General features: G+C 43.3%; 1 protein-coding gene across 7 annotated transcripts in view; it reads left to right on the top strand.

Annotated features, from left to right (window-relative positions):
- The window catches only part of tcf12 (transcription factor 12), a 156261-nt gene extending 142696 nt beyond the window's left edge, over positions 1 to 13565 (top strand). For 5 of the 7 annotated variants that reach the window (XM_060911285.1, XM_060911282.1, XM_060911284.1 and 2 more), the window contains 7 exons: positions 2818 to 2891; positions 4345 to 4536; positions 7485 to 7599; positions 7741 to 7906; positions 8715 to 8947; positions 10151 to 10304; positions 10499 to 13565. In XM_060911285.1, coding sequence (XP_060767268.1) covers positions 2818 to 2891; positions 4345 to 4536; positions 7485 to 7599; positions 7741 to 7906; positions 8715 to 8947; positions 10151 to 10293 — 923 coding nt within the window. In that variant the 3' untranslated portion in view covers positions 10294 to 10304; positions 10499 to 13565. Of the gene's footprint in view, positions 1 to 2817; positions 2892 to 3755; positions 3828 to 4344; positions 4537 to 7484; positions 7600 to 7740; positions 7907 to 8714; positions 8948 to 10150; positions 10305 to 10498 lie in introns of all 7 variants that reach the window. The other 2 variants (XM_060911288.1, XM_060911283.1) reach the window with 2 other exon arrangements.
- Positions 13566 to 15062: the final 1497 nt, after the last annotated feature.

Below are 15062 nucleotides of genomic sequence, written 5' to 3'. Positions count from 1 at the left end.
ATGAACGTTTGCTTATTATTACCGATTATGATTCATTCCTGTGAATCACATGGTGGCAGCCGGTTTCTGAACGGAAGGAGGGGACAGAATGATGATGGATTTAAAAAGGAAAAAAAAAAAAATCAGAGTGTGACTTTGTTATTTTTAGCTAACTTAATGTTTCGATAACAGAAATACGAGTATGCAGTTCATGTGTTTTGTACGCGTTAGGAAGTGAATATAACAGCATTCTGATTGTGTGACTTTTTTCCATAAAATTAAAATATCGGGGGCGCCGTGGCTCAGGTGGATAAGGCGCCATACCATAAATCCGGGGACCCGGGTTCGATTCCGACCCAAGGTCATTTCCCGATCCCTCTCCTGCTCATTTCCTGTCTCTACACTGTCCTATCCGATAAAGGTGGAAAAAGCCCCCCCAAAAAATCTTTAAAAAAAAAAAAATTAAAATATAAAATAAGTGTACACTTGAAGGATGTTATGACTTAACATTTATTATAATAGTAACTATATTTAGAAAAATGAACAAAGCTTGGAGGGGAAGAAAAAAAAGATTTACAGTCTTACATTTAAGTTCGTTTTGGAATTTATTTATTTAATGTCGGCGTATAAATAAATTATTTATTTATTTATTTATTTATTTATTTATTTTACCAAAAAAAAATTTTTTCCAGATTTCTTTAATTATAATAATCCCAGCATACACGCGAGTGAAATGTGCATGTGCTGGCGTAGTGGCGACAGCTGTCTCCGTGTCTGTCCCGCTCTTCAGCCTCAGCTGTTGTCCTGCTCCTCACACAGCTGTTCCCCCGTTCAGCCCGACCCGCAGACCCCCTCATTTATTAGCCTGACTGACTGACTGCACAGGGAGCATGAGGGAGGTGTGAGCATGAAGGAGGAGAGGGATGACTCAGCTGATGATGTCCATACAGAGAGAACGCTGTTCTCCTCTCAGCCAACCTTTTGCTCCCTTAAAACAGCAAACTGTCACCGACACGGTCCCTTGACCTCATTTTCTGTCACCGTGTGTTCTTACCTCCAGACATTACAACGCCAGAAAACACTGCCTAAGTTTGTTTTGGTAACCTATGTGTTTAGCTAATGCAGTTCATTCACGTTGGCCTGAAATCACTACCTATTTGTGCCATTAAGTCCATTTCTACTTTGTGCATGTAGTCAAAGCGTCCTTTGTTGTTGTGAGTTTGAAGGTTTTTTGATCAGTGGTGCAGCTATTCTTAGACGGCGCTGTGGAATGTGCCATGATGTTATGATTAAGCACAAACACCTACATCTGTTCTTCAGGATTAGTTCTTTAACTGAAGTATTAGGCGTCTCTGCAGCACAGACCTGGGCCTCTGCTGCTGCTGCTTCTAGCCAATTAGACTTCAGTCCACGTGGGATACGGCGCACGCACACTCATTTGTCTTATGTGGCCATTGGTGAGAGAGGGTGGGCTTATTAAACGCTGTGCTCTTCTTCTTGTACACAGAAGTGGAGAAAAAGACCAAGCCACGTAATTTCCTGCTCCAGAGTCATTTTTAATAGCCTCTTAATGAAAAAGTCTGCTTCTCAGGACTTTGTGTTTTAAAGAAGAACGTTCCTTCAGATGGGGCTCTGCTAGCAGTTTTGGGAGAATGAATGGTTGGAAAGTTCTTACCTAAACACTCCCACCAAAGGGAGAGAGGGAGAAGTCGTCCTAGTGGCGTGGGGTGATGAAGCTCTCTTTAAAGAAGACGTCTAAACAGACATGAGATGGAGAAGGCAAAATGCAAGACTGAGCCATGGCAACATTCAAGCTGAGGAGTATAGGACACGTAGATCATGATTGAAGTTTTGTCCTTTCTGCTATGGAGACTGAAGTCAGGTTGGACCAGAGCTCAGGCCTTTAATTGGCACTCAGACACTAAAGTAAATAACCTGCAGGTTTTGTTTAGGTCCACAGCCATTAGGGATGTTTGACCCTTTTTCTTTTTTTATTAGATATACAAACACGCACACAGAATCCTTGGGCAATGCATGACTTCCTGTAGCTGTTTATTTGCCAGTTGGAGAGCAGTATTATACATAATTGAAAGTAAGAAGGAAGAGAGGGGAAAATAACCCCCTCCTTTTTGATTTGCGATTAGCAGATGTGGATTCCTTTAGAGCGAAGATGATTTATGGCCAGTCAGAATCATTGCACTTAGACTAAGAGCAGACCTCAGTAATTTACATCCTCATTACAATGCCGAAATCAGACACAGGCGCATGTTTGCATAACGCGCAGGCATGACAAAAACTACACCTCCTCAGAGTTACAAAGTTTTGTTTTCGTTTGTTTTTACATGTGTTTCGTAACTGTACGGGTTCATGACCTGGAGATATTTGAGCTGTGTGATCCTTTGAGTCTAGAACTTGGACTTTTCCAAGCAGTGCCATTACAATCAGACTTGGGGGAAGTGAGACAGGGTCGGAGCCGAAGCTCTTATCAGCATCCTGCATTGTTCTCACAGCATTTTTAGCCATGACTTCATTAATGAGCGGAAGCAGCGCACATCCCTCAGTGCTGTTGTGGGTGGTGGTTCAGCCCCCGACCCCTCTCATGTTGCAGGATGTAGCTTAGTCATAGGAAATGATGCATCTGGACCTGAGAGGAAAACAGCCCACATAGAGAATAGCTGGAATTGCATGGAAGAGGAAATGAGCTTTGGCCTCTGTTGGGAAGTGGCTTGAAGTGTTGATCAGCCATTTTTTTTGCTCTGTATGGTAACTAGGAAATCCCACGTTTGATAACCTTTCAATCTTTTTTTTTTTTTTCCTTTTTCTTTTCTTGTCCTACAGGTACTACCCAGTGGCCTCGTGCAGCCGGACAGACCCCGTCCTCCCCGAGTTATGAGAACTCTCTCCACTCTCTGGTATGATCTCTCTCTCTCTCTCTCTCTCTCTCTCTCTCTCTCTCTTCCTCTTCCTCCCCCCTCACCATTGCCACTGTTTAATGGACACTGCAAGAGCGGATGCCTGGCTGCTGGAGGACACGGGGGGGTTAGCATTACACACACATTCCTGACTGACAAATGTCATAGAATGGTTTTGGGGGAGCGTGATACAGAACAATACTCATCCCTTGGGGCGTGTCTCCTGCCATCTGTCTGCTTTGGGGAATGCTGAGTGGGGATTGGCTAGGGTGTGTGTAGGGGAGTATGGGGATTGGGTATTGGGTTTAGGGGGATGAGGATTGGCTTGGCTGTGTTTAGGGTGTGTGTGTGTGGGGATTGGCAGCTGTTGCATAGGAGTAGTGTTTCGAGATTCCAGGGCTGACTGGGGAGCAGAATCTTGACGGGAACCACTTTATATAAACATACACACGCATGCGTGTGCCTGCTTCCCACATCATGCATTCACACCATGGGGTGTGTAAGACAAATATTTACACATGCACTTTCAGTGCCACCTGTGGCTAAATTTTTTGTCAAGTGTCTGATTTGGCAGTGTGGGATACTGTGAACAGTAACAATGTGAGTCAGTGAAAATGGCCATGAATGGACCAGAAGATCACCATTTAATCATCACCAATTCTTTAAAAAGGAACTCTGAAGTTTATACTTAAATGGTTTGGATAATGCCTTGCGCCTTTTCTTTAGTTATGTCTAAACCTTTATCCCTTCTTGCCTCTCTACTTCTCTCTTTCTCGTTCTCTGCTTGTCCGTGTGTGTGTGTGTGTGTGTGTGTGTGTGTGTGTGTAACTGTCTCACTGCTCTCCCGTTCCTGTCTGACTTTAGAAAAATCGTGTGCATCAGCAGCTGCATGAGCATCTCCAGGATGCCATGTCCTTCTTAAAGGATGTCTGTGAGGTATCCCTGCTTTTTAGCTGCCGTTCTTGTCCATCACTTGTCTCTTGACGATGTGCTATTCCTTTCCTTTCTCATCACCAGCTTTGCTTTAATTTCAGTCTGACCATGTTTTCTTTTTTTACTTAGATTAAAAAAACATTTTAGATCCATTCAAGTTTTCTTTCAGCTTGTGGCAGCCACATGTGTTAAAGGCCACAAACTTTAAAAAAAAAAAAAATCACACCATCATGTTCTAGAAAAGCCCATTTTTTTCATAGGTTTGTCTTTTAGGAGGCCTTGGGGTGCATGCATGATTTCCATTGAATTCACATGGCTTGACATCTCATTTTTCAGTTTTGCGGGGGGTTTTTTCCCCATAAATTTCATTAGTTTATGTTCCATTCTGGATTGCTGTAGTATAATTTAATGCAGCATTTCCTGTTAATAATGTCCATATATTTATACCCTACTCTAATCGTTCTCTCTCTCTCTCTCTCATCCTCTCCCTCCCTCTGTTTCCGTCTCCATCCTTTTCCAGTCTCGGATGGAGGATCGTTTGGACAGACTAGATGATGCGATCCATGTCCTCCGGAATCACGCCGTAGGCTCTACCGCCTCTCTGCCCAGCGACATCCACAGCCTGCTGGGACAGACACACAACGGACCAATCACAGCCATCGGCACCAGCTTCCCCACGTCCGGATTGGTCGCCAGCAGGACAACATCTATGGTAACAATCACTGTGTTTATTCGGCCTGGAAAACAATAACCTAATTGTTTCAGAGCTTTCTCTGAACTTGTTCTTTTTTTAATTTCTGCCAAGTTCAAAGTCCCCCATCGATCAATGGCAGTTGTTTAAACAAAATTTAAGCCAATCAGCAAAATATGTCCGCTTTTGAGTCAGTTGCAGACAGAGAAAGGCACGCGCTTTTTCATTGTGCCTCTCCAAATAGCCTAATAAACAAGGCAGAGCCACCTGTTTAAAATGAAGCCTCAGTCATGTGCTGAAACGGAACCATTTTCCACAGAGGGCCATTTAACTTAAACCCACATACTTTCCATATGCGTAATGGCTGGCCCAGGGCAAGCACTCTCTCTCTCTCTCGCTTGCTCGCTCGCTCGCTCTGTTTCCTCAAGCTCAGCACAGTGATGGTTGGATGGGAAAAGCAGGCGAGGTGGGCTGGAGTTTTGCACTGCCATGGAAGGGTTCAGCGACTCGGGCTGTGGGGACTGGAGCACTGTGGTGTGTCTTACTAAAACACAGCATATAAATGCACTCCCTCCCTCCTCCCTCATCTTCACACATGCATTCCCTGCAGCAGAGAGCACAGCTGTAGGGGAAGAAACAGAGGAGACAAATGTTTTCCCATTAATCCCCCTGCGCAAGGATGCATTTTTGTGCTTTTCCTTATAAAATGCCCACATTCGTCTCTGGAAGGATGGGGAAACATTCTCACTATGAAATTCCTTGCAAAAGCAATTTATTATATTAGTAAATCAGTCTTGGTGCCTTTGGGATTAAATGTGTTTGGAAGGTTTAGCCTATAAGACTTTAATCACATACTACGCTTATTCATAAAAATAGCTCGCTTCATTCTTGTTTGCGTAGATGTGCTGTAGCATTAGCACCCTAATGCACATCGTTGTTGCTGTGTGTTCCACATGGTTACTCAGCTCTTGTTAGTGCCCATTAGCACCAAGTGTTGAATTAGTGCAAGAGACGGATAGAGTAAAATTATGAATTATCGCCCCTCCTGGCATTAAATGAAATGGGTGCAGCCTTGGGCGACATTAGCTTGGTGTGCTATTCAGGTGACAGTCACACTGGAGCTGCGTCCATGCGGCTTGTGCGCACAGATTGAAATCGTGATCAGCGTCAACCCAGAAGAAAGCCTTTCAAGCAAAGCAGACAGCTTCACTTCTCCATTAAAGTTTCCACACTCATCCCAACAGAACCAAAGCTCTCATCCATGTCATAATTCCATTTTGAGGAGAAAATCTGAGGCCTGAATGTGATTTCAGTATCAAAGCCTCTGAGCTTAGTGGCTTAGTGTGTGTATTAGAACCGGAGATTGAGAGACGGATCAGTGCTGTGATGACCTGTTTATGTCCCTGTAAGAAGGGCTCTGTGTCACTGCCGTCAATGAACTGTGCACTCATACATATACCAACAGAGCTCTCCCTGTGAGACAACATGCACACATACACACCCCACAGAAATACACACTATAAGACAAAACCCTGATTCAGCATGGCTAATACAGATGCTTTTATTCTGGCTTCACACACCGCATATACACACACACCCCCTCGCTGTCTATCTCTTTGCCCTATTTCTTAACAACTCAGGAAATCTGACACCTCGGATGAGGGTGTGCGTCTGTGTGTGTTGTTTTTTTTTTTTTTGTGTGTGTGTGTGTGTGTGTGTGTGTGTGTGTGTGTGTGTGTGTGTGTGTGTGTGTGTGTGTGTGACCGAAGTCTCCAGCTGTATGGTAATCAAGCCTGAAAATGGCTGCCTTCTTCAGCTGGCGGCTCCCTCAGCTCCTCCTCCTCTAGCCCAGACAAAGAGTTGTTTGGCCACCTGTTGAGAGCGGAGCTGAGATTAGTGCGTGCTGCTGGGGGAGGACGGGGTTTTGACGGGGTTAACAGAGGCCAACAGTGACTTAGGATCACATTCCGAAAGGAAAAAGGGGAAAGAGCTACCCCGCCTCTTTCGTCTTCTGCTTCCACTCCTCTCGTCGTCGTTCCTGTTGCTGCTCGTAAGGGGAAACGGGATCTGTGGGGGAGCGAGTGGATCCCTGTGGTGGACGCTCAGGAGCGAAGTGGCCTTTCTGACTCTCTGAAGGAGGCAAGTAGTAAAGAGCTGGCAGCAAATCGCTCTGGGTTTAGTTTGCTCTGAAGCAGCCACTCTCTGGCTCACTTGCCAATAGCTTGATCAAATCCAGACCCACAAGAAACCAATGTTACTAAAACCTGCTGTAATCTGCAGCGGACATGGAAATCCTAAAGATGCTTACTGTTTGACAAAAATGGGTTCCAGGATTTGGTCTTTGATGACCGTCGTGGTTGTGATGCAGAGGAAGTGATTTTTATATATTTTTTTAATGTGTGGATGAGATTTCTGAATGCACACCATCCATTCTTCAATTGGATTAGTCTGGCGCTTCCATTTCCACATCTTAATCAGGCAGTAACCGCAGCTCAACGTCATGGTTAACTTCTGTTCGCAATGTACAAACAGTGAAAGAAAGCGAAAACGGATTTTTCAGCAAACGTTGTATGAATACAGGTAGAAAAAGACAAGAACACTGTGCAAGACTGAGTAAGAAGCATCTGGATAAAAAAGCCTCCTGGAAAAAATATTCCATGAGTGTGTTAGTTGTCATGTTTCCTGTGTAGTTGACTGGAACTATCGCATGTCTTTGTGAGCATGTGGTTTAGGCTGCAAAGGTCATTCTTTGTACTCCGAGCAGCACTCAGTTCTTCAGAGACAAGGTCATGCGCTACAGTAGGAACAGGAAAGCCTGCCGCAGCACTTTGATGTGGAATCTCAGGCGCTGTGCATAACTCTTTGGTTTTAATGTAAATGGATTTCCTTCTCTTCCTGCTTCATGATCACTTTATGATCAGAAAGACCCTTGATGTTGAAATTTCATTCTCTGGCTCATGTTCTAACAGGGTTCTGCTCATCGTGAAGAGACAGTCAGTCTGAATGCAAACCATACAGGGCTGCAGAGCACCCCCGGGCCGGCCTCTAGCACCGAGCTCAATCACCAGGCTGACACTTTCAGAGGTTCACACCTTTCTGCTCTCAGATTTAACAATTTCAGTAAACCCATAGACAGTTTATTACTTGGCAAACATTGTATTAAGTTTGCTACCTGTAGTATTTAAAGTGGTGTATAGATCATGGTGTGTGTGTCTTTAAACACAGGCCTCTCTGGTAGCCTGGCATCTCAGGTGGCTCCAGCTCTGGATCTTAAAATTGAAAATCAGGACAAAGACGAGATGCATGATAACCACTCCTCTGATGGCATCAAGTCTGATGACGAGAGTGAAAAAAGGGACATTAAAACGCCTAGAGGAGGGACTCGAACAAGGTATGTTACACCCACCTCCCTGCTCTGTGCACTTCAAATAGAGTTTCCTTTAAAGGAACAGTCCACCGTACTTCCATAATGAAATATGCTCTTATCTGAATTGAGACGAGCTGCTCCGTACCTCTCCGAGCTTTGCGCGACCTCCCAGTCAGTCAGACGCAGTCAGACGCGCTGTCACTCCTGTTAGCAATGTAGCTAGGCTCAGCATGGCCAATGGTATTTTTTGGGGCTGTAGTTAGATGCGACCAAACTCTTCCGCGTTTTTCCTGTTTACATAGGTTTATATGACCAGTGTAAATCAGTCTTGTGATATCTGAGCTCCGTATCAATGCGCTGCCGAAGCGCGCAGAAGGTGTTAGTACGCCTGTCATTATAGTGCGGACTTTCCATAGCATAGAAAATCGCTACGTTTCAATTTGTGTAACTGAACTTGTTTCATATCACTGGTCATATAAACCTATGTAAACAGGAAAAACGCGGAAGAGTTTGGTCGCATCTAACTACAGCCCCAAAAAATACCATTGGCCATACTGAGCCTAGCTACATTGCTAACAGGAGTGACAGCGCGTCTGACTGCGTCTGACTGACTGGGAGGTCGCGCAAAGCTCGGAGAGGTACGGAGCAGCTCGTCTCAATTCAGATAAGAGCATATTTCATTATGGAAGTACGGTGGACTGTTCCTTTAACCTTCGTGTGATTATTAATGCATGCTTACCTATTTACAATCACACAGTTTCCAAAGTAAGCTGACTGCTGTGTGGTTTACTGCCAGTCTGACTCGAGCATGTGTTCCTGTTTTTCTCCACAGCAGCATTAATGAGGAGGAGGACCTGAACCCTGAGCAGAAGGCAGAGCGAGAACGTGAGAGGAGAATGGCCAATAACGCACGAGAGCGACTGAGAGTGAGAGACATCAACGAGGCATTTAAGGAGCTGGGCCGCATGTGCCAGCTGCATTTGAAGAGTGAGAAGCCCCAGACCAAACTGCTCATCCTGCACCAGGCTGTCGCTGTCATCCTCAGCCTGGAGCAGCAAGTCAGGGGTTAGTCGCTCTCCCAGCCGTACTACTATCCACGCATTTCATTTTCACCGGGTTCAGATATTAATGCTATCATTTCATTGTAACACATGCAGAGGATGTAAACAGTAGTGCACATCACTTTGCTGTATTATTTATCTCATCTCATCATCTCTAGCCGCTTTATCCTGTTCTACAGGGTCGCAGGCAAGCTGGAGCCTATCCCAGCTGACTACAGGCGAAAGGCGGGGTACACCCTGGACAAGTCGCCAGGTCATCACAGGGCTGACACATAGACACAGACAACCATTCACACTCACATTCACACCTACGGTCAATTTAGAGTCACCAGTTAACCTAACCTGCATGTCTTTGGACTGTGGGGGAAACCGGAGCACCCGGAGGAAACCCACGCGGACACGGGGAGAACATGCAAACTCCGCACAGAAAGGCCCTCGCCGGCCACGGGGCTCGAACCCGGACCTTCTTGCTGTGAGGCGACAGCGCTAACCACTACACCACCGTGCCGCCCTGTATTATTTATACAAAAATAAAACAAGGTGGAATTGTGACTGATGTTTTCCTCTTATTCAGTACAGTTAAGCTGCAATGTCACGGCACTGTAGTTATATATAGTGTAGTGAAATACAGCTGAAAGTGCAGCTTTAGAAGTGTCCGTTCGAACTGAGCTTACATGTTTTTGGAGCATGTTTTTAAGAATTAAAATTTAACATTTGTAGAGACACTCCGTCCATACTGGGAGGTTTAATTAAAATGAGTAAAATTCTTACAGAGAATATAGAGCTTAGGGCGGCACGGTGGTGTAGTGGTTAGCGCTGTCGCCTCACAGCAAGAAGGTCCGGGTTCGAGCCCCGTGGCCGGCGAGGGCCTTTCTGTGCAGAGTTTGCATGTTCTCCCCGTGTCCGCGTGGGTTTCCTCCGGGTGCTCCGGTTTCCCCCACAGTCCAAAGACATGCAGGTTAGGTTAACTGGTGACTCTAAATTGAGCGTAGGTGTGAATGTGAGTGTGAATGGTTGTCTGTGTCTATGTGTCAGCCCTGTGATGACCTGGCGACTTGTCCAGGGTGTACCCCGCCTTTCGCCCGTAGTCAGCTGGGATAGGCTCCAGCTTGCCTGCGACCCTGTAGAACAGGATAAAGCGGCTAGAGATAATGAGATGAGAATGGAATATAGAGCTTAGTTTGGTGAATTAATTTCCCCCATCCAGAGCGGAACCTGAACCCCAAAGCAGCCTGCCTTAAAAGGAGAGAGGAAGAGAAGGTTTCTGGTGTTTCAGGGGAACCACAGCAGACTCATCCATCCGTTCACCCCGGGCTTACAGACACATCCAACCCCATGGGCCATCTGTGAGCACTAGGCAGGTAATCTCAGTGATGGAGATGTGCGTTGTAGATATTTTAAGAATGCTTATAAAACTGAGCTTTTTTTTTTTTTTTAGTATTGTTAAAACACACTGCATATTTGAGAATGGACATTTTAACTTCAGAGGTTGAGTAAAAAAGGTTGTTTGACACTGATCTAATCCCACTTATCATTTCTTCATTTGAATTTTCAGATCAGAGTGATGCAGAGGGAGTGTGTAAGATTGCATTGGTGACCTTGCTTTCCAAGGGCAGACAGGACTCACAGCTTGTGACACAAATTTGAAAAGACAGAGACCACTCCAAGCCAAATTCCAGTCAAGCGACCCTGAGCTCGAAGAAGACTGGCAAATGCCAAACTTCTTCCAAAGTCCAAAATTGTATAGCAAATTTCTGCCCACGAGAAGCATACTCACAAAAACCGAAAGCCCTTGAGCACATATGTGAAAAGCAGTGTGTCTGCAAAGCAGTGTGTCACATCTGTACAATCAGAGACTGTCGCAGTCCCCCTCCACCCTCCACGTGGAAGTTGCATTGTGCCTAAACTGAATTGACGAATGCATTGTAACAGCAATTGTTTTTCCTTTTTTTGTTTTTATTTTTTTAAATTTTTTTTTCCTATTTATTATGTTACTGAACTATAAAGTTTATGTTTAAAGGGAAAGTTATGACATTGCTTTAAGAAGCTGTTTGGCATTTCAGTAGATCTTCAGTTTGCCAAGCTCTGAGTGATTCTGCTGGAGCAACACTATGGAAAAGATGCTCTGGGCCACTTCACAGATTTAAAGCATCCAACTCCGAAGAACATCCAAGAACCGAGCCGCTCACATCTGTGTCGTTTGATATGATCAAAGTTTTTAAATGTTCTGCCCTTTTTGTCTAGAAGAAAAAAAAGAATAAGAAATAATATATTGTTTATATTTATGATAGATTCATTCCACGAACAGCAGCATGAGGAAACCAAAACTACCTAACGATGTGTGTTTAGTTGAGACTCCCAAGACGCAGACACTTTAGTGTAGTGGAGAGACGAGCGCGTTTTTGCTCCTTCCTTCCTATCTCTTGCAGACGCAAGGCCCGGATGGCAAACTGGAGCTTTACTGAAAGGTCAGAGGTCAACCACAGGCTGATATGTTTATAGTCGTTAGTAAGTAGTTCAATACAGAGAGCAGACCAGTTACTAAACCCTAGCATTCCCTGCATACTTCATAGTGTCTTAACAGAAGGAAAGGAGGCCTACTCATGGGTCCTTTGAATTCTTCAGCCAATATAGTGTTAAGTGGGAAGAAAATGGCATATTTCCATTTACTGCAGTTTGTTGGTTTTATGATGTTACATTATTTGGTCTCTGCTTAGTTGAACAGCAGTGGTCTTCTGCACTTAGCCTCAAGCTGAGAAATTAGACATAGCTAATATCAGACGGAGTAGACTCAAAACGATGACCACAGCATCACCTGGCCTGAATTGAAGTTTTGCTTGATTTTCTTTCTGTCTAAAACCAGTAACATAACATAAAAAAAAGAGAAAATCACAAAAAAATCATTACTCTAAGTAACCACAATGTCATATGTTTATTTGTAATTGTATACAAAGCATTTTTCTAGGCTTCATAGTAAAGCATATATTGTCCTGTGTGGAAATAGAAAAAAGATATTCTAAGTTACTTAGGATGGATTTGTCTCTCCCCAAAGCATTGAAGTACTTGATACAGTGATCAGAACTCTATCTCTGTGTGTGTGTGTGCGTGTGTGTGCGTGCGTGCGCGTGATGTCCAAAATTCAAACTTCAAACGCTGTGACAACAAAATCAGCAACCAGGCGAAACCATGAACAAAAGCGTTTTTATATCAAGAATCAACATCGAGTCTTTTTTGTGTATATTTTTTTTCTTATTGAACATATATTTTTGGTCTTAATTCTTTCTCTTTATACTCTTTCTGCCCCCCCGTCCCCCCCCGTCTTCCATATGCATGCTCAACTCAAACAAAACTGCCACATCAGAAAGACAAAGTCGAAGAACAAAAAGCTATCACAGATCTCTAGACTGAATCTCAGCATATTAAAACTGATTTCAATCTACTCCCCGTCCTCCCCTTTATTTTATTTTATTTTCCTCCCTTTTTATTTTTTATTTTTTTCCAAATCCTAATGATGGCTATATTCGTCTTTGTGGCCTTGTTATACATTTCAGTATTGAAGAGCTTGTGTTGTTGCTGGCTGAAGTCGATCGAGGTTCTATCATCTCTTTGTTAGTTGTCCTGTTTTCTTTTTTTTCTGCGTTTTATTTTCTGCTTTTTGTTCATTTGCTCCTCTGTTGGATATGTTAGACTTTGCTGTATGCCCTGATGCTTTCCCTCATAAAAAGTATATGAAAAAGGATAAAAAAAAAAATTTGGCTTATTTTTCACTGTAGTTAGCCTTTTATACAATAATATTGTAAGAACATTTCTTGAATTCTAAATATTACTCTTTCTAGATTTTTGAAATCAAAAGTTTTGAGTAAAAAGTTTCTTACTTTATTTTACTATATTAGATAGTAAAAACAAATGTACGGTTATTTACCATAACCTGTCCACTATTATTGAGAATTTATGAATAGCATCTTAAGAGCATAAAGTAGGATTGTAGCTCGAGGTGTAGTGTGTACGGGGTGTTGTACGAGCTCGATGTTCTATAGGATGTGCTCTCATCTCTGGCTCTAGTCTACATTGTTGGCGAATTAACAGATTTGTATCCCTGTCCAAATCCAAGGTATTGTCGAACATCAAGAATTTAAAAAAAAAAAAAAAAAAACCAGCAGCAAGAAGTAAATTTCTTTTCTGTCTCTGTAACAGAAAACACAATATGTATATAACATTTATGTAGCAATAAATGTGCCATCTTTTTTAACGAGACTGAACGTGCGTTTATTTCCTTCTCTTGACAAACACTTTTTTCCTGTTTACCTTCCAGTGCTTTTGATTTATTGATTGAAACCTCATGTATGTATGTCGAGCTCATGTACAAAAATGTATTCATAAGATAGGGTTCTTGCGTATACAGTACAGTCCTGCCACAGCATCTCCTCTTTAGAAGACTTTTCTACAGTGGATTTAGGCCAAATGAAGAACTCTGTGCAACTCCAGGCAAGAGAGTGTTTTATACTATATGTAACTGATTTTTTTTTTTTTTTGAAGGCATATCAGTGGACCATTGTAGTCTGTATCAAAAGAAGTACTATGGAGCATATGTTTCTATTTTTAATAAAGTGTGATAGCAGCAAGCCTGCATCCAGTGCCATGTTTTTAAGTCTGTCTCACACAACGTTCCAACTCTTATCCCTTTTTTTTTCCTCTAAGTGACTGAATTTGTTCATTTGCTTTGCTTTGCTTTGCCTTGCCTTTTTGTGTAAATGTCCCGGTCTTTGTCATCATTATTACAATCACCCAAGCACATCAGTGTTGGTCTGGAATACAATATAAAATGATGAATATCTATCATTCATTCAAACTCTGTGGCGATCAAAATGTCCTCAGATGTCACCTCGTATTTTTTCCTTTGTGCACTGGTGGGAAGGTGTTGAGAAACACAGCTTGTAAAGCTGAGTCAAGCAGTGTATCATGGACAGGAAATACAGACCCTGTCTCATCTGTGCATGCTTGTGCACTGACATCAGTCCTGGCTGTCCAATTAAAAGACTTAAACTGCTTGTCTCACAGGCCCAACACATCTGGCTCGTATTATCTTTCTGTACAAGTGAGCGCGAGAGTTTTCTCATCGCATCCATGCCTGCATGTGTTGATGGGTCTGATCACAAACTCGGCTCTGAAACTGGAGTTATGCTCAGGAGGACTCGGCATGTCCAAATTCAGTAAAACTTGTGCTGGAAGCTCATGCTGTCGTCCTTCCAGCGTGACACCTCATCTGTGGCTCAGAGAGGGTGGGAACGCTTTGCCTCATTTCCTCTCTGTGCTTTGTGTGTGCGCTCCTTCCTGACTTTAACATGCTTTTACGTGTTTACTTGCGGTCACAGTGAAATGGGCATGTTTTCTATGAGCAGCAGACCACCAGGCCTGAGCTCTGGTGTGTTTGGCTGAGACGAGCCAGACGGCCATCTTGGCGTGCGTTACTGCTGTCTGATCAAGCGCTGCCATGCGCAGGAGCATGTCCTTGCTGGACAGTCGGTTTGACTTGGTGATTATTTCTCTTGGCTGGACATTTTCCATTTATATATTTGGCAGAGTCTTTTGATCCAAAACAGCCCCAATTCAAGCACAAGGCTGAGCAGTCAAGAAGAGGAAAGTAGCTGAGATTTAAAGCATCCAGTCACCTGCACAGCACCTTAGCCACTGAGCTTCCCTCGAACACATGTCCAGTCCATGTCGAGGTTTGTGTATCTTGGTGGATAAAGATTTTCTCTCATAATATATCCTTGAAGTCACCCTAAACCATTTTAACGTGTGATTTTATCATAATAAATTTGAGGGCACAGACTTGGCCAGAACATTCTCTTCTCTTTTAAGACTTTTCAGGAGTGGGAAATGTCACTGGAAAGAAAGAATCATGAAATATAAGACGTGTTCAATTATGCTTTAATATAGAAATATTACGCACATCATATAGGTTTGAGGATTTTCCAATTTTCCTCTTCATAAAAATAAAGCGATAAGCCAGGAGTGTATGCGTTCCAGTGATTTTATCACAGGAACAGTGTTCTTAGTCACAACGTGAAGCTTAGCACCCCACGCTGTAAGACACACCCTCAAGTGGCTTCTTGCTT

The sequence above is a fragment of the Neoarius graeffei genome, chromosome 27 (assembly GCF_027579695.1).
Source record: "Neoarius graeffei isolate fNeoGra1 chromosome 27, fNeoGra1.pri, whole genome shotgun sequence".
In the NCBI taxonomy this organism is placed as follows: domain Eukaryota; kingdom Metazoa; phylum Chordata; class Actinopteri; order Siluriformes; family Ariidae; genus Neoarius; species Neoarius graeffei.
The sequence above is the reverse complement of the archived record's forward strand: the minus strand, read 5'-3'. Positions and strand labels throughout refer to the sequence as shown.